This window comes from Dermochelys coriacea, chromosome 3 (genome assembly GCF_009764565.3).
Source record: "Dermochelys coriacea isolate rDerCor1 chromosome 3, rDerCor1.pri.v4, whole genome shotgun sequence".
Classification (NCBI taxonomy): Eukaryota; Metazoa; Chordata; order Testudines; family Dermochelyidae; genus Dermochelys; species Dermochelys coriacea.
Genome location: NC_050070.1, coordinates 141,650,204 through 141,674,196, shown reverse-complemented (window position 1 = coordinate 141,674,196; position 23,993 = coordinate 141,650,204). Strand labels below are relative to the sequence as shown.

Sequence of the window (23,993 nt, the reverse complement as noted above, 5' to 3'; positions counted from 1 at the left end):
AATTACATTTCATTTGGTTTGATATTTTTAACCCTATTTTTTTTTCGGGGTGGGGGGTGCTATTATTCCATAGAGATTAAAATAACCTGTAATGTGCTGTATTGCTTTTTAAGGTCTTGATGCAAAGCAGCATATGAACATATGCTGAGTCAGAAATAAGTTTGTTTACTGGGTTCACAAATCCATACAGTAGTTTTACTGTATCTAACTTATTGCAATAAAACCACTGCATGTTCCTTAGCCACATACGGATGTAAAAAAATTACTAGTGTTACCGTTGATGCCAAGTCCTCCCTTTCTTTCTTCATTTCTCCTCGCAGGGCTTCTTTTTCACCAGCCCTCTTATCTAGCTGGGCAATTAGCTCCCTTTCAAGGCGATCCTTCTGTCTTTCCATCTCACTTTTCAGCTGTTCACACTGGACTAGAGCCTTTGGAAATAATATATTATGAAATTTAGAATGCCTTCCATTATTTAGACTTAGGACAAGAAATAAACATTCCTCCAAAGTGAGGCATTAAGTAGAACAAGCCTGACATTCTAATCTAATGCCTTCAGAAGAACTAATTGGCTATTAGAACAAAATTTCATAGCTGTGCACAGATGCCTGTGTGTGTGTATTGGCATAAAAAAAAACAAACACAAACAGGATTGACAAAATGAGATTACACACACGATCTTTAAAAGACTACATGTCCAAGGACAACTTGGTTGTCCAACAAGAAAACAGTCATCCCAATTGTGTTTAGAACCCATAATAAAGTTGATGGGATTTTCTAGAGTAATTTGTGTTTTATAGATGTCTATCCCTCTCTCAAAAGTCTGTTCCTGATATAATCAGTGCTGAAGAATTCTGTGTGCATTTCACCCAAGATTGTCAAGGAAAACTTTCTGCCAATATTTGGTTCCTTGTAGACACCAATAATCTGTAGTTGCATTCATACGGTACGACAGGACAGTCCATTACAGTGGTCCACGCTCTTCCTAAAGTGAAGTATTGGGTACAAAAGGCTGAGTAGAGTCACAAAAGCCATTTGGCAAAGTAAAGGCTGACGTTCATATTTCTCTGATATGGAGGAAGGAGGTCATTTATTGTAATTCCAGCTTCAGGATGTATATGCTGATTAAAATTCTGGGTTAACTGACTGAAGAGCAAGTCGTAAGCAGGCAGCAAGGAACTGTTTCTCTCATCCAAACTGAGCTGCCCAGAGATGATGGACAGCAGGGTTTTGCACAGCAAGCACAAACATGATGCTTCAGAGAAGGTACTGTATAAACAAAACCCAATCAGAAAAAAAAAAAATCTACGTTTTGTGATTCAGTCCCTCCAGCAATGGAGTAGAAAAAGATTATTTTAAATTGGTCTCATTTATTCATAGATTGGTCCTCTTTCAGCTAAATTAAGACATTCAAGGCACCCTGAAAAAGCATTTTGGCTTTGATTAAACTAGGTCTTGTTTTACTAACATTCTTTCTTCAGCTTTTTTATATCCTACTTCAAGGAATCTAGAAGCTCTAAATGGATTTTATTTCCTTTGCCTTTTAAGTTAGATTTTCAAATGAATCTATGAGTGAGTAAGAGGGAAAAAAACCCTCTGCCCAATATGTTCCCCATGTGCTGGTTGAGGAGGAGGAAGAAAAAACTACACCATTTAATTATCTTTAAAGAGGAGTCTGGCTGAGTCTTCCACACTCCCACTGTATCTAATGCAAGACCTCTGGTAGTATCTATCCCACATTTAGAAAACAATTATCTGAGATTAAATTAATTAATGCTATCACCACCACCATTCTCTACAGAAATCGGAGCCTTGGACAGCTCTAAATCTCAAGCATCAGTAACTTCTTTCTCTATAGCTTCTTCACCATTTGAGTGAGACAGGGCTGTAAAAGCAAAATAAAAACAACCTTACAAAGGCACTAAAATATGTTGCAAGAAGAAATTTGTACTTGACAAATGCCCTGCTTCCCTTAATCTGATTAGTAGCTCACTTCAATTCTATGTTTAAAATCTATCTCTCAGGTTTGCTTTAAACCTTGAAAGATTGTCTTTGTCCTATTAAGAATAAATAAAACTAACAGGGCAAGAGGCCATAAGTAACAGAAATGCTAAATGTTTCCAAAGACTGAACTTAACACCTGTACCTTTCACAAACCGGACATCACTGCAAGTTATCGTAATATTTTTGGCCTACAAAGGCAAGTCACCCACATGAATACTCCCACTGGATTCAATGAGACTTGCCTAAGAAAAAATAGGACTTGGCCCTATGAAAGAAACAGGACTGGGTGGTACAGTACCCAAAATAATTTGCATTCACGTAGCTGGGGGGTGGGGGGGAGGGAAGAAGAAACAAAATGTTTGTTTTTTTACATAAAGGGGCAGGAAGCTAGCAGTGTGTACATGACAGTGGGTATGGGGTTGGGAGTATGGGCCAACCTCTGTAGCAGTACCCATGCTGTTGTCACAGGTAGTTCCCATGCACATGTGGAAGTCCATGCAAGTAGCAGTGAAGACTGCACAGGGAACATACCATGCATTTAGTTACTTTCTTTTCATTAGACCATCAGGCACATAATGTGTGGTCAGATTTCATTACAGTAGACCCTCAGAATTACAAACTGATCTGTAAACCACACTCCTCAGTTGGAACTGGAAATATGCAATCAAGCAGCAGCAGAAACAATAACAAAAAAAATGCAAATGCAATACAGTACTGTGTTAAACTACTAAAAAAAAATAAAAGGAAAGTTTAAAAAAGTGGACAAGTTAAGGAAACTGTTTCTGTGCTTGTTTCATTTAAACTAAGATGGTTAAAAGCAGCATTTTTCTTCTGCATAATTCAGCTTTGGAACTTTACTAAGTCAATGTTCAGTTGTAAACTTTTGAAAGAACCATAACATTTTGTTCAGTATTACAAACAATCTCCATTTCCAAGGTGTTCATAAACTCTGAGGTTCCGCTGCAGTCTTCTCTCACCTAGATCTCTAATGATTTGCCTTATAAGGCTCATATCAAAATCAGGGCTGTCAAGCGATTTTTTAAAAAAAAAAAAAAATGAATCATGATTAATCGCACTAAAACAATAGAATACCATTTATTTAAATATTTTTGGATGTTTTCTACATTTTCAAATACAGCACAGAATACAAAGTGTAGTGCTCACTTTATATTTATATATGTGTATTGTAAAAAACCAAAATAGTATTTTTCAATTCACCTAAGTATTGCAGTGCAATCTCTATCATGAAAGTTGAACTTACAAATGTAGAATTATGTACAAAAAACCTGCATTCAAAAATAAAACAATGTAAAATTTTAGAGCCTGCAAGTCCACACAGTCCTACTTCTTTTAAGCCAGTCACTCAGACAAACAAGTTGTTTTATATTGGAAGGAGATAATGCTACCTGCTTCTTATTTACAATGTCACCTGAAAGTGAGAACAGGTGCTCTCATGGCACTGTTGTAGCCAGTGTCGCAAAATGTTTACGTGCCAGACGCGCTAAAGATTCATATATCCCTTGATGCTTCAAGCACCATTCCATGGGTCCACGCGTCCATGCTGATGACTGGTTCTGCTTGATAACAATCCAAAGCAGTGCAGACCAATGCATGATCATTTTCATTATCTGAGTCAGATGTCACCAGCAGAAGGCTGATTTTCTTCAGGTTCTGTAGTTTCTGCATCGGAGTGTTGCTCTTTTAAGACATCTGAAAGCATGCGCCACACCTTGTCCCCCTCAGATTTTGGAAGGTACTTCAGATTCTTAAATCACTTGGGTCGAGTGCTGTAGCTATCTTTAGAAATCTCACATGGGTACCTTCTTTGCGTTTTCTCAGATCTGCAGTAAAAGTGTTCTTAAAATGAACAAGATGGGCTGGGTCATCATCTGAGACTGCTATAACATGAAATATATGGCAGAAAGTAGGTAAAACAGTGTAGGGGATATACAATTCTCCCCCCAAGCAGTTCAGTCACAAATTTAATTCATGCATTATTTTTTTAAAATCAGCGTCATAATCACAGAAGCACGTCCTCTGCAATGGTGGCCGAAGCATGAAGGGGCATACAAATGTTTAGTATATCTGGCACAAATAGCTTACAATGCCAGCTACAAAAGTGCCATGCAAATGCCTGTTCTCACTTTCTGGTGATCTCATAAATAAGAAGAGGGCAGCATTATCTCCTGTAAATGTAAACAAACTTGTTTGTCTTAGTGATTGGCTGAACAAGAAGTAGGAACCGAGTGGACTTGTAGGCTCTGAAGTTTTATGTTGCTTTGTTTCTAAGTCCACTTATGTAACAAAAAGAAATCTACATTTGTAAGTAGCACTTTCGCAACAAAGAGATTGCTTGTACTTGTATGAATAGAATTGAAAAACACTATTTCTTTTGGCACCTTAGAGACTAACAAATTTATTTGAGCATAAGCTTTCATGAGCAATAGCTCACTTCATCGGATGCATTCAGTGGAAAATACAGTGGGGAGATTTATATACATAGAGAACATGAAACAATGGGTGTTACCATACACACTATAACCACAGTGATCACTTAAGGTGAGCTGTTACCAGCAGGAGAGTGGGGGGGAGGAACCTTTTGTAGTGATAATCAAGGTGGGCCACTTCCAGCAGTTGACAAGAACATCTGAGGAACGGGGGGGGGGGGGGGGGGGGGGGGCGGGAATAAACATGGGGAAGTAGTTTTACTTTGTGTAATGACCCATCCATTCCCAGTCTCTATTCCAGCCTAAGTTAATTGTATCCAGTTTGCAAATTAATTCCAATTCAGCAGTCTCTTGTTGGAGTCTGTTTTTGAAGTTTTTTTGTTGAAGTATTGCCAATTTTAGGTCTGTAATTGAGTGACCAGAGAGACTGAAGTGTTCTCCGACTGGTTTTTGAACGATCTAATTCTTGACGTCTGATTTGTGTCCAAAAGAAACTACAGCATTTGCTCAAGAACAAATCCGCACAGACACACCCCTGGAACCCCAACCTGGGATATTCTATCTGCTACCCAAGATCCATAAACCTGGAAATCCTGGATGCCCCATCATCTCAGGCATTGGCACCCTGACAGCAGGATTGTCTAGCTACGTAGACTCCCGCCTCAGGCCCTACGTTACCAGCACTCCCAGCTATCTTCGAGACACCACTGACTTCCTGAGGAAACTACAATCCATCGGTGATCTTCCTGAAAACACCATCCTGGCCACTAGGGATGTAGAAGCCCTCTACACCAACATTCCACACAAAGATGGATTACAAGCAGTCAGGAACAGTATCCCCGATAATGTCACGGCAAACCTGGTGGCTGAACTTTGTGACTTTGTCCTCACCCATAACTATTTCACATATGGGGACAATGTATACCTTCAAATCAGTGGCAGTGCGATGGGTACCCGCATGGCCCCACAGTATGCCAACATTTTTATGGCTCTCTTAGAACAATGCTTCCTCAGCTTTCGTCCCCTAATACCGCTACTCTACTTGCACTACATTGATGACATCATCATTATGTGGACCCATGGAAAAGAAGCCCTTGAGGAATTCCACCAGGATTTCAACAATTTCCATCCTACCATCAACCTCAGCCTGGACTAGTCCACACAAGAGATCCACTTCCTGGACACTACCATGCTAATAAGCGATGTCACATAAACACCACCCTATACCGGAAATCTACTGACCACTATTCCTACCTACATGCCTCCAGCTTTCATCCAGACCACACCACACGATCCATTGTGTACAGCCAAGCTCTACAATACAACCGCATTTGCTCCAACTCCTCAGAGACAAACACCTACAAGATCTCTATCATGCATTCTTACAACTACAATACCCACCTGCTGAAGTGAAGAAACAGATTGACAGAAGAGTACCCAGAAGTCACCTACTACAGGACAGGCCCAACAAAGAAAATAAGAGAACACCACTAGCCATCACCTTCAGCCCCCAACTAAAACCTCTCCAACGCATAATCAAGGATCTACAACCTATCCTGAAGAATGACCCATCACTCTCACAGATCTTGGGAGACAGGCCAGTCCTTGCTTACAGACAGCCCCCCAATCTGAAGCAAATACTCACCAGCAACACACACCACACAACAGAACCACTAACCCAGGAACCTATCCTTGCAACAAAGCCCGCTGCCAACTCTGTCCACGGTATCTATTCAGGGGACACCATCATAGGGCCTAATCACATCAGCCACAATATCAGAGGCTCATTCACCTGCACATTTACCGATGTGATATATGCCATCACGTGCCAGCAATGCCCCTCTGCCATGTACATTGGTCAAACTGGACACTCTCTACGTAAGAGAATAAATAGACACAAATCAGACGTCAAGAATTATAACATTCAAAAACCAGTCAGAGAACACTTTAATCTCTCTGGTCACTCGATTAGCGACTTAAAAATTGCAATTCTTCAGCAAAAAAACTCCAAAAACAGACTCCAATGAGAGACTGCTGAATTGGAATTAATTTGCAAACTGGATACAATTAACTTAGGCTTGAATAGAGACTCTGAGTGTATGGGTCATTACACAAAGTAAAACTATTTCCCCATGTTTATCCCCCCCCCCCACTGTTCCTCAGACGTTCTTGTCAACTGCTGGAAATGGCCCACCTTGATTATCACTACAAAAGTCCCCCGCCCTGCCCACTCTCCTGCTGGTAATAGCTCACCTTAAGTGATCACTGTGGTTACAGTGTGTATGGTAACACCCATTGTTTCATGTTCTCTGTGTATATAAATCTCCCCACTGAATGCATCCAATGAAGTGAGCTGTAGCTCACAAAAGCTTATGCTTAAATAAATTTGTTAGTCGCTAAGGTATCACAAGTACTCCTTTTCTTTTTTGCAAATACAGACTAACACGGCTGCTACTCTGAAAACTATTTCTTTTGTTTATCATTTTTACAGTGAAAATATTTATAATCAAAAATATACTAATTTCAATTACAACACTGAATATATATGAAAATGTAGAAAAAACATCTAAAATATTTAATAAATTTCTATTTGTATTCTATTGTTTAACAGTGCGATTAAAACGGACTAATTTTTTTATCCCGATTAATTTTTAAGTTTATTGCACGAGTTAACTGCAATTAATCAACAGCCCTTACCAAAATAGTCCACATTTCTGACCGATGTTAAATTGAATATGATCTGGTAGTAACATATTCTGTATTTTGATACTAAAATAAAAAGCAAATTTTCAGACAGAAAATAAAACCAAGGAAAAATTAACTTTTGTCATCTTATATGTGGTTGGAGCAAAAATAATGTTGCGTGCTCTTTGGCAGAAGCCGGTCATTAACATACATCAGTGGTTCTCAAACCTATTTGATAAGGCCCCCCTTTTTTGTGCCTGTAGTCATTCATCCCCCTTCCCCTGCAAGTACATATGCTACCACCCAGCTCTGAAGGCAGAGTGGAGAAGGTGCCCAGCTCTGAAGGCAGCACCACGCCAGGAGGAGCACAGAAGTGTGGCAACATGAAAAGTGATATTCGTTAATATCTCTTTTCACAGCAGACTTAGCGCCCCATTTCCACCCTTACTTCTGCGCTGCTGCTGCTGCCATCCCAGGGCTGACAGTTGGAACCCTGCCACCTCCAGATGAGGGATTGGGGTGGGATGGAAGGAGAGCCGGAGCCCTAGCTGCCTCCCGGTGAAGGAGAGGGTGGAAGGAGAGACCAGGTGGCGGGGCTCCAGCTGTCGCCTCTATCTCCACCTTCCGGGTGTGCATTTCCCTTCTTCACGAGCATCAGTCTCCTGGGGCTGACAGCCAGAGCTCTTAAAACACACCGCTTGCGCCTCCCTTGACCCATTCCTGCATCTCTCTTGGGAAGCCCACTCATAGTTTGAGAACCCAGACATGCAATTGCAACTCTGGGAATAATGCATCACAGATGATATTGTAGATGCACAAACAAGGAAACCAATAATCCATGTAAAAATTTTAATTCTATGAGCAAGGAACAAAACTGATAAACAGTTTAGATCTCTAGTAGGGCATTACACATTCTGATGAATGACTGTCACCGATTCCTGCTACACAAATATTAACAACTTTGAAAATCTGATACTAAAGTATTTAGGCACCTAAAGATGCAGACACACACCTAGTGGAATTTTCAAAATCACCTTGGTGCCTAACTCCATCTTCAGGCATGTAGATACGTTTAGAAGTCTGGCTTCTCGTCACTAACAGTTAATGATTGTTAGTTAATGAGGGCTTTATTTCTTTAAATATCTCTAGTGATTCAGTATGTGATTCCGTCTCCCATCATCATTTCCCACTATTAACTCTGAAACTAGTTTTATGGTAATATTCTTTAAGAACACATGCACTTTTATAGTGTCCAATAAATAAAACCAGCAACTGATGCCCAGTGGGAGCATTATGTTAATCTTGTCCTTTTTTAGTAAGTCATTTAATTAAAATATTCTGATTTAGTAGTAATTCACTAATTACACAGTAGATGGCACTACATATCAAGATAATTTAATCTATATCAATTGAAGCTGACACCGATATAAAGTAATTAGCTTTAACATAAGCACTAGATCAGAAATTTGATTTTACCATAATAATTTTACAGTGCCCAAACAAGTGTAACACATACATCACTTTTATATATCATTTTATATCTTCACACAGTTATATGCATTTTAAAAGACAAAGATCTCAGAACCTGGGCTCCAGACCAAACATCTATGCTTCAATTTTTAGTCCCGCAGCCCGATCTCCATGAGCGCAAGTCAGCTGACCCAGGCAAGTCGCAGAAATGTTATTACAATGTAGACATACCCAGAGAGATTAAGTTATTTGCCTGAGGCCACAATGCATATCAGTCTAAGATCCTGAATTAGAACTCAAAAAGTCAAGTTCTGTGGTCAGATCATTAAGAAGGTTTCCTCTCCAAGATCATGCTATTTCTCTTAAATGGTCTTATGAAGACCATCATCATATCAAACACTTTAAATGAGCCTTTATTTCAAGACAGCTACATGATCTGGGTATGAAATAGTGTTTTGCAGACTAGGGGGTTTATTGTCTTGATGTGGAAAGAAATCTAATTAACATTTAAGACAGTTAAGAATACTGAAGAACTATACCATCGTCTTACTAAATTTACCTTCATTTTTTCTAAATTGGCTTCTTCTGTCATTTGCACAGCTTGTTTCACTTGTTCATAAGCACTAGATTCCCTTTGCTGCATCTCACTCAGGTTCCTTCTTACTGAAACAAGTGCACCCATTAAGTCATCTCTTTCTCTGCATGAACAAAAAAAAAAAATAGAGACAACATTAATGGACTGAAAAAAGCAATGTCATAAGTAAAGTAAGACAAAAATCTGCATTAATATGTATTAAGTTTTAAAGACAGAGTAGCGCCAACTCAGCACATACTAAAGCATAATGTGTAGTATGACCTCCTGTCCTTAAAAGCAGTGGGTTGTTAGTGAAGCTGCCAATAATGATGGCAAGGTTCATGTCAGGAATTTATCCAAGCTAAATAGTACAAAGTATGACCTTGATTAAAAAAAAAAAAAAAAAAAAAAGTACAAGGTCAATGACAAGCTTCAGAAAAAACATAGGGCAAGGCAAAATGGGACAATACTGACAATGAATCATTAAGAATACATTTTTCCGCATTATATTTAAAGGAAAACTGCACTGAATCATATTAGTATCTCAGATAACCAATATATATCTAAAGCCATTTGTACCTGCAGCAAACTGGACCTAAATTCTGCTAAAAGATTTCTGGATTCTGTATCTCCATCACTTCTTTATTTAAAGAAAGAAATGTAGGTTATCATCTCCACACTTTCAATTTTTGATATGCATAAGAGCTTTATATTGCTAATATAGAGAAGTCGTCTTAGGTGCAGCTACAAGTTTTGGCAGCTGGCTCTTCTGACACCTCGGAAGGTTAGGAGGCAGTTTGGACTGTGGAATAATCACAGTAGCAAACACTGATCTTTTCAAAGGCGCCTAAGAGAGTTTGGTGCTCAAATTTGACTGATTTTTTTCAGTGAGATTTGGGCACTTAAGCTTCCTTTAGTTTCTTAAGATCCTAGCCTAAATATTTCTGCTGAAATATTTCTGCAAAGCAGTGCAACAATCAATTTTGTTGGACAAGGTTTCAGTGGAACAATGCCGATTTATATCACCTAAGAATCTGGTCCACAGACTTAAAATTGTCACCTCTAAGTTTCAGATCTAACAACCCATTGAGATGAATGGATCAGCCCACATATCTTGTTTCAAGCTACTCACAAACTCAGGAAGACACCGTGTATTGATTTATACTCTGCTTATGTTTCTCAGATTGATGGAGGGGAGGAAAGGAGATTTTTGTAGATGACTGGTTAGCTACCTGAGTTCCTCTTTAAACAAGTATTTTGTGGTATTATAAATTATATGTTAGAGTGCCTAGCATCTTGAACAGATTTTTTTTATTATTTAAACCTAATTAAAGGAAGAGAAACATTTGCAAATTGTTCTTTTAAAGACTGCCATAAAAATGCTGCCTTTTTTTTTTTTTTACCCACGTATGGAATTAATTCCTTAAAAGTACACTAGTTTGAGGTGCAGGAAGCAAAATATTAAGTCCTGGACCAGTGACAAGTTAAAAAGTACAAACCAGCAAAAAGCAGACCTGAAATATTATTTACACAGACAAGACAAAAAAAAATGCCATGTACATGCTTTGTTTTTTGTAGCTCAACTTTTCTACATCTCCCAAAGATTCATGTAAACAGATCAAAAAGAACTGTTGCATGGAGTATTAAAACAACACCTGAAGAAAACCTATCTGCAGGTATTGTACATCATAGTTAGAAAACACCATTGAAATCTTGTTCCCATTGAAGTCAAAAGGCAGAACTCCTAGGAACTTCTGTAGGGTCAGAATTTGACCCTATATTTGCCACTGATTTTTAAGCAGAACGCCCAACAGAATTTTCCTACAGCACTACAACTTGAACACAGAACAAGAAGAAGAAGAAAAAAAAAAAAGCACTATTTTTGGGAAATACTGTATTATTGTGTTAAATGTTAAAAATAAACCACTATTAAAATTAGTATTCCCTATTAGAAGCAATGAAGCTTTTAATTACAATGTAAAATGTCCATGAACCTACTTTGTTAACCTTTCAATGGTCTGCATGTGGACACTGGAATGAGTCTGAGAAAGAACAGCCTCGTGTTGTGCGCATTTCAGACAAAGACCACCAACCCTGTTGGAATTACTTGTTGCAATAAGTGAATCTTGGTGCTTTAATCTTCCTTTTAAATCTTCACAATTCTTCTCAGATTCAGATAAGTCTTTCCTACAATTAAGAGAAGATGTTGTTACCGGCAATAAATAAAACGTTTCTACATTTATTTTAATAACTAGAAAGCTGTTATAACTAGAGGGACAAGGTGCATAGCCCATCAACAGTAAGGACATCCCAACATGCGAAGGGGGACCCAGTCAATCTGTGCGCACTTGCACTGAAGGCCAGTGACTATATGCTATTCTTCATTCTCCCCTGTAGCGCTGTCATCACCTCCTTGCCTGTGCCTCACCCCTAGAAATTAATCTACAACAAGTGCCAATACAGGAGAAAAGTGCCATACGATCTCTGTTCCTGATGCCACAAGGTGCTGAGAACTCTGACTCTAATCCAGCAAAGCACTTAGGTTCATGCTTAACTTTAAGCATTTGAATTGCCCCATTGAATTCAATGCAACTACTCATATACATACCGTTAAGCAAATGTTTGTGTGCTTTGCTGAAGCAGGGTCAGCGTCCTCAGCACCTTGCAAGGTCAAGTCCCCAATTAGAAACATCATTAAGCAGGTGGCTGCATTCTCCACTGGCTGAAGCTTTCAAAGAATTTTAATACAGATTTATCTTTGACTCTGGTGTTTGTGCACATTTTTCACTTCAAGATCATTCACTGTACTAGTTCAACTAGCTGTTACGTTTATTATTCAATTATCATTTAAGATGGAGAATATAGGGATTAGTACAAGAATTGTAAGGTGAACAAGGAACTGGCTAAAGTGGAGATGACAAAGGGTTGTGCTGAAAAGGAGAACTATTGGGCTGGACGGATGTTACCTGTGTAGTTCCCTCAAGCATCGGTCTTGGGACTGATCTGATTCAATATTTTCGATTAATGATCTTGGCACAGAAAGGAGCGTAGTAATTAGTTTGCTGATTATGCAAAGTTGGGAGGCATCGTCAATATAGAGGAGGATCAGAATACTATACAGGAAGAATTGGATGCATACTACTAGTACTCCTGGAGGAGGAGTAATAGAATGTGGTGAAATTTAATAGTACTGTACTAAGGTCATGCACTTAATGACTAATAAGAACTTCTGCTATAAGCTGGGGGCTCATCGCTTGGAAACAACAGAGGAGAAGACAGACCTGGGGATGTATTAGTCGATCACAGGATGATTATGAGCCACTAATGTGATTCAGTCATAAAAAAAATAAATCAATCAATCTGATCCTAGGATGTATTAGGCGAGTTATTTCCAGTAGAGAAAGTGAAGTATTAATGCCATTGTACAAAGCACTGATACAACCTCATCTGGAATACTGTATACAATTCTAGTCACCCATCTTCAAGAAAGATTAATTCAAACTGGAGCAGAGGTAGATAAGGACTACCAGGATGATCAGGGAAATGAAGGACCTATGTGATGAGAGGAACTGGAAGAGCTTTACTGGTTTAGCCTAGCAAAAAGAAGGCCGAGAGTAGATAGGATTATTCTCTATAAATATATTGGGGGGGGTAACCAACAAGGAAGGATAAGAGCTATTTAAGCTAAAAGACAATGGTGTGAAACAAAAAGTGGGTATAAACTGGCCATTAGAGGATGATTTCGGACCATCGGAAGTGTGAGGTTCTTGAACAGCCCCCCCAACACCAGTAGTGGGGCAAACACCCTAACTAGTTCTAAAATAGGTAGCCCCGTTCATAAATTTATCAAGCTGTTCTATAGCAGGGGACTGGACTTAATGACGGAGAAGGTCCCTTCCTCTCCTATATCCTACATTCAGGTTTCCAGCATTGCAGAGTGTATATTTAAATTTAGCCTCTTTACCAGTAAGAGGCTTTCAAAAGAGACCACCTTTTAATTTTGTGGGTTAAGTTAATTGACACAATTCATTTAAGATCTGAAACTTGTGGCATAAGATTTCTATTATGGGATATACATTTTCTGTTAAATTCGAAAGGGCTAACTTTTCTACACATTTTTTTTTTTTGATCAGCTTACAAAATTTGAACAGTTTTATTTCTTCAAAAGAACTATCCTACAAAAGTCAAAAATATCTAAAGAATGGATCCTATTCTCTAGTAAATCTCTGATTTTTTAATATTGGCTTTATCCTTATTAAATTTGACAAATCTTTTCCGTAAGTGTCATGTAATTACCTTGTTTTAAACTCGTGTTTTTAATTATATTTCAGAAAGATTTATATTAGAAAACGTAAATGTTTGTCACATGTGCCTGATTACTTTTTTAAATTTCATTTTCAACAGGAGTGCAAACCATTGAAAACACTTGTGTTTTTTTACAAATCATTTAAAGAAAAAAATGGCCATTTCAATTTACCTTAGAGACCGTACTTGAGCTTCAAGTGTATCAATCCTTTCTTGATAAAGAAGTTTTAGTTTCTCCTTTAGAAAAATAAGAAAACTGTATGAGTCTTCCTCTTTCCTCACAATTATCTCCTCTTAGCGCTTCATAGATAAATCCAAAAATTTGCTAGATTCACTAATTTCCCCTGAAGATCAAAAATTTTCAACCCAAACCATTGGTTTCAGAACTAACTTTCCTTACTCTTCTTTTCAAAAAGCCTAGATAATGAACTCTCACACTGATGCTTACTTATTTCTACACATCGAGCCACATCCTAAGATAGTGTAAATTGCCACAGAGCCATTGATTTCAGTTGAGCTACTATGATTTATACAAGTTGATGATCTGACCAATTGGGCGTCATAACAGGGTGAGCCACGGCCAAAGTGCCTGTTTGTGGCCTAGGGCAACAGCCTGCCTTCATTTCCCCTTCTATTCAGGGCCCTGTAAAAACTCCATAATCCACTGGTAATTAAAAACACTCCCCTTCTAGGGTCAATTTTTTTTTATAGTCCTTCCACACACTAGCCCTCCAGGCCCCAACCCTATTTCAGTGTCTCTCTGACTCAGGAGATTCTGAAGCAGGGTTCAGTTCAAACAGTCCTTTTATTACCTGCAGCACTCATCTCAGGCCAGATACACCTTCCCAGGGCTTCTGTCCTGACACTTCCCCCTGTCTTAGCGCCCAATTGAACTGCCTTTCCCCAGGAGTTTGTCCCTTCCTACCTTAGCTCACCATGCCTGCCCTGAGTTAATCACATGTTCTCATCCATTATTACCCACCTGGGAAAGTGACCTGATCTTGTGAAGTTTAGAGCTGAGACCCCATTTTCCCTTAAAGGGGCCAGTCATCTTATGACAGGCCTGCCTTTGGTCCCACAGAAGTCAACAGAAATACTCCTAAATAGAGAAGATTTGGGGCCATTATGAAGAACCTGGTAAACTCTCTCATTATCACAACATGAGTTATTCAGTATTTAGTCCTATTGCTTGCTAAAAAAGCTGAACACGAAAAAGATGTACTTGCAGTGGTTAAATAATTTCAAATGTACTAGCAGTGGTTAAATGGCACAGTGATGTGGGGCTATAGCAATCCCTTACACTGAATCCCTCGTTTCTTTCACCATGAATGATCAACCAATACACAAAAATGGGCAAATAAGAGGAAAGAAAAGAGGCAACTACTGTGGAGACTTGAACTGTCACAGGATTTAAGATGCTGGGAGCTTAGATGTCTTCACAAAGATTTCTGGTTCTGAGACAGAGGCACCAATGAAAATAATCTTTTATATATAGTATTTTCTTGTCATAAATGAGTGATTAGGAATAATAATCTTGAAGCACCCAAATCTCCTTTAAAACTAGATAGTTCACACACACACACACACACACACACACCCCGAGATTGCTTCACTCACCACAACTGTTAGGTGGAATGAAGTAAGTAGCAGTGACAGCAATACACCACCACTAGTTTAGGTTAGGAAGTGAAAAATACATTGTCAAGCTGAGATGACAGGGTAAGGACTTTCTCAAATGGAGTATCTCCAAGATACTGTGGGTCTTCTGTGCTGCATCTCTGAGAGGCACAACACAGAAACTGTAACCCAAGGGATGGGGATTAAGAAGAGATGAAGCCACTTTAGCACCGTCTGGACGTTGGGCTGCTCCGGAAACTGCAGCGACCCACAATACCGGACAGCTGCCTAAGTTACGGTAGCCAGCTCTCAGCTGCCTACAGGCATCAGTATTGTCTAGAATCTCCACAATGCTATACAGTGCTGCGCCATACCAGACATGCGCCTTCTATCCCAGCTCCACCTTGATATGCCAAGATTTACACAAAACAGCCTACCTATCACCACTGTCTAAAGGGATAATAAAATTAAGCTTAGGACACTAAGAACATAAGCTTCAAGGGATAGATATTGACCTCAAAGACTAGGGGTTCAATCAATCAAATCTCCTCCTCCAAAACTCTCAGGAAGTTAATCATCCTAAAAAAATGCCACCAAGAAAGAGAAGCACTAAAATCTTTAGCCAAGATACAACACCGCAAAGAAATTATTTCAATACCAACCAATTCTAACTGCCATTTTTCCGTTTCTGCAGTGGCTGTTGTGGCCAAGACCTGTTCTTTATTATGTGATGGAGAGGACTTCACAGGTTGACATAAATAAGAATCATCACCTCCTACAGTCCAGGAGTTCCGAGCATTTGCCTGAAATACAATGGTAATGCTTCAGAATTTAATCACAACAGCTGTTTAAGTAAAAAATATTAACTATTGAGAAAAAGAAAAATATTGAATGTTACTGTTAAAATCCACTAATGGAAGAATCTGTGCAGAATTTAATGTAGTTGCCCTCTGGGAAGAAGATAATAATGTTAGGATCTCTAATCCAGCATTTTTCAAATTTTCATAAAGGTTTGGCTAAGGTTTAGTTTGAGAACAGAGTGACAGTTTGGACAGTTTTTATTTTAAATGAACCAGTTTACCGACCCTTAATAAAAAAATATCAAACTTACTGAAGCATCCAAAAGAGTTTGTTCTCTCAACGTCTGCTCTACAGTTAGAGATTTCATTTCCTCATGGAGTTTCTCATTTTCAAGCACAACTACTCGTATCCGATCTTTCATCCCAGACAGCTCCTCCTAGGAGGCCGAATACAAAATACTGTACATAGACAGCTCCTAGATACAGCTATGACTATTTAACTACATCTTGATGTCACAAGCAGAGTTGCACAAACAACTGATTTTTTTAGTTGCTTGCAGTTCCAAAAATTGAAAAAGATTCAGTTTGGGTCGAACCAAAATACTTTTTCAGATCAAACAAAAATGTTTCATCAGCCCAAAATGAACAGCTTCAGGTATTTTTAATAACAGCAAAGGAAACGAATGGCTACAGTCACAAAAAACAGAGGAAGTAGCAACGTCCCCTCATATCTAATAGCCCAGTGGTGAGGCGTCTCACCTGAGACATGGAAAACCCAGGTTTGAATTGCTGCTCTGGATCAGGGATTTGAGCCCAGATCTCTTCTTTCCAGGTGAGTAAACTAACCACCAGGCTATGGGCTATTCTGGGGTGGGCCTCTCTCAATCTCTCCTGTTGAAGCTGTTCTACTTTGTATAAAAACATATATTAATTGGAGCAGAGACTGGAACCAAGGTGTCCCAGGTGAGTTCCCTAACCACTGGCCTATCGTCTCTCTCTCACTCTCTCTCTGACCCAATGACTATTCAAGCATTTTGTACAAAGTGGGGATTTTAACTTGAGTCAATTCCCACCCACCACCTCCATATCTGTTTTTGTGAATGTGGCCTAAATCTCCTGGTGAATGTAGCCCGCCCAAAATTGAAATGTTTTGTTTTGATAATTTAAAAAAAAAAAAAAAAAAAAAAAAACTGTTGGTTTTGACATTTCTAATTTTCTTTTTAAAACCATTTTGGCCAAAAACAAAAAAAAAATAATCACCAGTTGCACCAATTTAACACAAATTTGTGAAATATTTTCGTTGTTCCAAAATTGGCTTTTTCAGTAACAAAAAGTTTCACGTACAATTTTTGCATATACTGTACATTCATGCATATATATTTCTTATGACATTAGCAAAAGACTTGTTCTTTTTTAACCCTGTCATAGGCACAATAAACAGTCTAATGGTAACAGTCTAATTTGCACCTTAATGCTGCTTAAATGGTTATTTGAGTAGGAAAAGTTATACAACCGTTTCATTAAAGTAAGTAGATACACAATTGTCTATTTCAGACACATTTTATCAAGAAAAGAAGGCTCCTGATGAGATGGATTTTAAGAACTATACAAATGTGATGATGTATGTGAAGACAGTACATTCTGAACTGTATTTACTTCAATTTTGGCTTGTACAGTATTTAGAATCTCAAGGTCTGAGCCTGTAAGCACTTTGCATATAGAACTCTTAATAAACTCAATGAAAATTCCATGAGCATTATACTTCTGGGATCTTAGGATCTTAATGGGTGAAGCAGGTTGCATACCTTGCAAAACTTCACTTCAGCTTCTAAGTGATGAATGTACTGGGACTGATCATTAATGATCGGAACAAGATCACAAAGAGTTGGCAAATTCTGATCTGCAGCATTTGAAGTTCTCTGGGGGAAAAATAAGTAAAGCATAATAAATTTTATAAATCGGAATTTTTCTCTTCTAATTTTTGTATCACAGAAAGTTGTTTCCACTCACAGAATCCTATTCATACTTAATATATTTTTGCAAAGTGTTAAAGACAATACCTTGTACAAAAACTCTGATGTACTATTCATGCTATTGTAATAATATAGTGAAACCTATACTAGAGATCATCTTTATCAAAGGTCCCAATGTCTTAAGAGACAATCCTAAAATATCCCCAATTCTGTTCCATCTTTACAAAAGACCACTTCCACTGAGCAACCAATTTTTGATGGTCAACTGAATGGTTGGTTAAGAGAGATATTAGGGCTGATCCACAACACACAGTATTCACTACAAGGAGAAACGATCGATCACACACACACACACACACACACACACACACACAAGTTCTGTTCAGTAGTGTACCAACACACTGTAGAAGGATGAATATAGAAACAAGTGTTATATATTATTATGGGGGTATCATATCAGCATAATAGTTACATTTGAGAAGTCCGCACAAAGTAGGCATTACATCTCTAACAGACTTTAAGGCCAGAAGAGATGACATGATCATCTAGTCTGACCTGCACGTTGCAGGCCACAGAACTTCACCCACTTCAAGTTACAGAGAATTCACCATTTACACTTCTTCAAACCTGCAAGTGATCCATGCTGCAGAGGAAGGCGAAACCCCCGCAGGGTCTCTGCCAATCTGACCCAGAGGAAAATTCCTTCCCAACTCCAAATATCGCAATCAGTTAGACTCTGAGCATGTGGGCAAGACCCACCAGGCGGATACCTGAGAAAAAATTCTCTGTGGTAACTCAAAGCCCTCCCCATCTAGTGTCCCATCTCCAACTGTTGGGGATTTTTGCTCCTGGCAGTCGCCAATGGGCTACATACCATTGTAGGAGGTCCCATCATACCATTCCCTCCATAAACTTATCAAGCTCAATCTTGAAGCCAGTTAGGGTTTGATTTTTTTTATTATTATTAATTCTTAACACACACTCACTGTTCCCCTTGGAAGGCTGTTCTAGAACTTCACTCTTCTGATAAGAAACCTTCGCCTAATTTCAAGCCTAAACTTGTTGATGGCCAATTTATATCCATTTGTTTTCGTGTCCACATTGGTGCTTATCTTAAATAATTCCTATCCCTCTGATGTATTTATAGATAGCAATCATATCTCCTCTCAGACTTCTGTTGGTTAGCCTAAACAAGCCAAGCTCATGAGAGGAGACTAAAAAAAGGTAGGGTTTCCTTTCCTCTGATCATCCAAGTAGCTCTTGTTCCGATTTGAATTCATCTTTCTTAAACATGGGAGACCAGAATTACACACAGTATTCCAAATGAGGACTCACCAGTAATGTTGTAATGGTACCTATACTTCCTTGTCTCCACCGGAAATACCTCTCCTGATGCATCCTAGGGCTCCATTATTCTTATTACATATGAATCTAATCTTACAGCACTTATTCTTAAGAGTACAATATAAATTAACTGAGAACGTAAAGAAATCTGTTCAACAAGCTAAGACTCAGGGGTCAGCAACCTTTCAGAAGTGGTGTGCCGAGTCTTCATTTATTCACTCTAATTTAACGTTTCTCATGCCAGTAATACATTTTAACATTTTTAGAAAGTCTCTTACTATAAGTCTTTACGTACAACAATAGTTTAGTTATATATTAAAGTAAATAAGGTTTTTAAAATGCTTAAGAAGCTTCATTTAAAAATTAAATTAAAATGCAGAGCCCCCCGGACCGGTGGCCACGACCCGGGCAGTGAGAGTGCCACTGAAAATCAGCATGCGTTCGATAGGTTGCCTACCCCTGAGCTAAGTTATAATGACTTTTAAAAGGCCTCTAAGTTTGGGGGTTGGTTTTTGTTTTTTTTGGCGAATAACCTTTCTTTAACCTCTCTAACAAATAAAATCCCAATTTCTGATATTTAAAAATTGACACACAGATTGTAAGAAAATTTATGACAAGCTACTTATTAAAATATCACTGAACTGAAATATGCCATTGGTTTCAGAACTAACTTTCCTTAATCTTCTTTTCCAAAAGCCTAGATAATGAACTATTTTTTGTGAAAGTACAATAAATACCTTTGATTCGATAGCTGCATTTGCATCTCTGTAACAATGCACAACAAAGTGTTTGAAAATGGAAAAAAAAAAAAAGGTTAGTTACTTTCTTGTAACTGTTGTTCTTCGAGATGTGTTGTTCACGTCCATTCCACATTAGGTGTGCACGCGCTGCGTGCACGAGTGTCAGAAACTTCTTCCCTTAGCGGCTCCAGGCGGGCCCCCCGAGTGGCGCCCCGCATATATACCCCCGCTGGCCCGACCCCCTCCAGTTCCTTCTTGCCGGTGACTCCGACAGAGGGGTAGGAAGGTGGGTGGTGGAATGGAAGTGAACAACACATCTCGAAGAGCAACAGTTACAAGAAAGTACGTAACCGTTTTTTCTTCTTCGAGTGCTTGTTCACATCCATTCCACATTAGGTGAATTACAAGCTTACCTCTGGAGGAGGGTAGGAGTCACAGAACAACTGCTTGGAGGACCGACTGCTCTGGCCTGCTAGTTGACCGCATAGTGGGTCGTGAAGGTGTGCACTGAGGACTAGGTGGCTGCTCTGCAGATCTCCTGGATCGGGACCTGTGCCAGGAACACCGTGGAAGTGGCCTGCGCCCTCGTCGAGTGGGCCATGACCGCTGGGGCCGGAACACCTGCGAGCTCATAGCACGCCCAGATGCAGCTTGTAATCCAAGACGAAATCTGCTGCGCCGACACTGGGAGGCCTTTTAACCTCTCGGCCACAGCCACAAACAGCTGTGCGGATTTGCAAAAGGGTTTGGTGAGCTCCAAATAGAATGCCAGCGTTCGACGCACATCCAAGGTGTGCAAGCTGTGATGACTCAGATCTGTATGGGGTTTTGGGAAGAACACCGGCAGACAAATGTCCTGGCCCAGATGGAATTGGGACACCACCTTAGCAAGGAATTTGGGGTGCGGCCGGAGCTGCACCTTGTCCTTGTGAAATACTGTGTATGGTGGCTCAGAGGTGAGGGCCCTCAGTTCGGACACCCTTCTGGCCGAGGTAATGGCAACCAGAAATGCCACCTTCCAGGAAAGGTGGAGGAGAGAACAGGTAGCGAGGGGCTCGAAAGGGGGTCCCATGAGTTTAGAAAGAACCAGGTTAAGGTTCCATGGAGGGACTGGGGGCAGGAGTACGGGAAAACCCTCTCCAACCCTTTAAGGAACCGCCCCACCATTGGGTGGGAAAACACGAGCCCCCCAGAGAACCTCGGATGGAAGGCGGAGATGGCCGCCAGGTACACTCTGTGCGAGGACGGGACTAGCCCTTGCTGCTTGAGGTGCAGGAGGTACTCCAGAATGGCCTGCACCGGGGCCTGGCCCGGCTGCACCTGTCGAGGTTCACACCAACACAAGAACCTTTTCCACTTGGCCATATAGGCCACCCTGGTAGAAGCCTTTCTACTACCAAGCAGAATCTGCTGCACAGGAAGGGAGAACTGGCTCTCAAGGTGTTTAGCCACAGAGCCTCCATGCCGTCAGGTGCAGTGACTGCAGGTCGGGGTGGAGAAGCCGCCTGCCGTCCTGTGTAATGAGGTCCCGGTGTAGCGGCAGGACTACTGGGACGTCCACCAACAGCTCTAGGAGTGATGTGTAACAGTGTTGGAGGGCCTAGGCTAGGGCAATGAGAATCACTGCTGCCCTGTCCCTGCACACCTTGAGCAGGACCTTGTGCACCAAGGGGAGATGGGGGGAAGGCATACATCAAGCCCCCTCTCCACGGGTCGCAAACGCGTCTGCGAGTGAGCCCGGGCTGCGGTCCTGGAACAAGCAGAACCGTGGGCATTGGGCGTTGGCCCTGGTGGCAAACTGATCTACCCAGGGAAACCCCCACCTGTGGAAGAGCGAAAGCACGACGTCCACCCTGAGCGTCCACTCGTGCATGCAGTACGACCTGCTGAGGGAGTCCCCCAGCTCATTCCACACCCCCGGGAGATAGGACACCTCGAGGTGAATCGCATGGGCTATGCAAAAGTCCCAGAGGAGGATAGCCTCATGACAGAGTGGCGAGGAACGAGCCCCGCCCTGCTTGTTTATATAAAACATGGCAGTAGTGTTGTCTGTCAGAACTGTCACGCTGTGACCACTCAGAGTGCCGTGAAAGGTCTGGCAGGCAAGACGAACCACCCTGAAGTCCTTCACGTCGATATGGAGTCACCACTCTGCCTTGGACCACAACCCTTGCGTCATGAGGTCCCCCAGGTGAGCCCCCCATCCGTGGTCTTACGCGTCCATCACCAGCATCAGGTCCGGAAGTGGGGTGGCAAAAGGGATGCCTTCGCAAACCACAGGCTAGTACTGCCACCACAGCAGGGAGTCCAGCACATCCCTTGGGGCTGTCATTACCAAGTCCAGGGGGTCCCTCACTGGACAGTACACCTGAGCGAGCCATGCCTGCAGAGTCCCGAGTCTCAGTCTGGCATGCCTGACCACGTGTGTGCATGCTGCCATGTGGCCCAGCAGCCGCAGGCAGCACCTGGCCGTTGTTGTCGGAAACTGGCGCAGGGAGGCCACTGCTTGTTCGATAGCCCGGAATCGGGATACCGGAAGGCTTGCCCTGGCCTGCACCGCGCCCAGGACTGCCCCTATGAATTCCACTCTCTGCGTGGGTATGAGCATGGACTTGGGGATGTTGACCAGGAGCCCCACCTCGCGGAACAATCTCAGGGCCACCTCCACATGGACCCGCACCTCCACCTCAGATGGTCCACCAGGAGCCAGTCATCGAGATACGGGTATATCCGGATTCTCTGCCTCTGCAAGAAGGCCACCACCACCGCCATGCATTTCGTGAACACCCTTGGGGCCGCAGCTAGACCGAATGGGAGAACCGCAAACTGATAATGTTCTCGGCCCACGGTGAAGCGTAGGAACTGCCAATGTGCTGGGAAAATGGCAATATGAAAATACGCGTCCTTAATGTCGAGGGCAGCGTACCAGTCCCCCAGATCCAAGGAAGGGATGATGATGCCCAGAGAGACCATGCGGAACCGGGCCTAGACCAGGAATTTGTTGAACCCACGCAGGTCTAGGATTGGGAGAAGGTCCCCTTTGGCCTTGGGAATGAGGAAGTACCCGGAGTAGAACTCTTTTCCCCTCAGGCCGTGAGGCATCGCCTCTACCATCCCTGCCCTTAGCAGCAAGCAGACTTCCTCCTCTAGGAGATGCTCGTGAGAGGGGTCCCTGAAGAGGGACGGGGGGGGAGAGAGGGAGGCGAATTGCAGCGAGTACCCGTTCCGCACCGTACACAAGACCCAACGGTCTGACGTAATGGTGGACCATGCACGGGAGAGACGGGACAGGCGGTTCAGGAAATAAAGAGACCGATCTGGTGACTGGTCTGGTATGCTGTCCTCGAACGCACCTTCAAAAGCCTGGCTTAGTGCCTGGCTGGGGTTTGTGCTGGCCTTGGTTCTGGCCCGGAGCATTATTGTTATTATTGTTGTTGCGCCATTGCCTGTTATCCCTGCCTCGCCTACGGTAAGGCTCATGCCTATGGCGAGGCTGGTACGGGCGTTGAGGGGGAGGCTGCGGCTTAAAGGGCTTCCTCTGGGTCGCCGGGGTGTGCATACCCAGCGACTTGAGCTTAGCCCCCGAGTCCTTGATGCTATGCAGCCTCGCATCTGTCTGATCCGAGAAGAGCCCGGACCCTTCGAAGGGGAGGTCCTGGAGTGTATTCTGGACCTCAGGGGCCTGACTCCTGGAGCCACGCTGAGCGCCTCATGACCACCCTGATGCAATTGTTCTAGCCGCTACATCTGCCGAATACAAGGAGGCCTGGAGAGAGGTCTTGGCTACTGCCTTGCCCTCATGCACCAGGGCTGTGAACTCCTGTTGGGAAGCTTGCGGGAAGTTGTCCTTAAACTTCCCCACCGCCGCCTAGGAGTTGAAATTGTGCCATTGAGGATGGCCTGCTGGTTAGTAATCCTCAACTGAAGGCCTCCAGATGAGTACACCTTTCTACCAAAAAGATCCAGGCGTTTTGCCTCCTTGGCCTTAGGGGCCGGGCCTGCTTTCCTTCACCATCAAAACCACTAAGGAGCATGGA

At 41.7% G+C, this 23,993-nt stretch overlaps 1 protein-coding gene across 17 annotated transcripts in view; it reads right to left on the bottom strand.

The window, feature by feature from the left end:
* The window catches only part of SDCCAG8 (SHH signaling and ciliogenesis regulator SDCCAG8), a 161,320-nt gene that overhangs the window by 117,113 nt on the left and 20,214 nt on the right, over positions 1–23,993 (bottom strand). For 16 of the 17 annotated variants that reach the window (XR_006280137.1, XM_038396374.2, XM_038396376.2 and 13 more), the window contains 7 exons: positions 17,705–17,818; positions 16,211–16,336; positions 15,762–15,902; positions 13,655–13,719; positions 11,176–11,364; positions 9,163–9,301; positions 276–428 (listed from right to left, as the gene is read on the bottom strand). Coding sequence is in view for 16 of the 17 variants with exons in the window: in XM_038396374.2 (XP_038252302.1) it covers positions 276–428; positions 9,163–9,301; positions 11,176–11,364; positions 13,655–13,719; positions 15,762–15,902; positions 16,211–16,336; positions 17,705–17,818 (927 nt within the window). In the remaining variant the exon portion in view is untranslated. The remainder of the gene's footprint in view (positions 1–275; positions 429–9,162; positions 9,302–11,175; positions 11,365–13,654; positions 13,720–15,761; positions 15,903–16,210; positions 16,337–17,704; positions 17,819–23,993) is intronic. The other variant, XM_043511461.1, reaches the window with a different exon arrangement.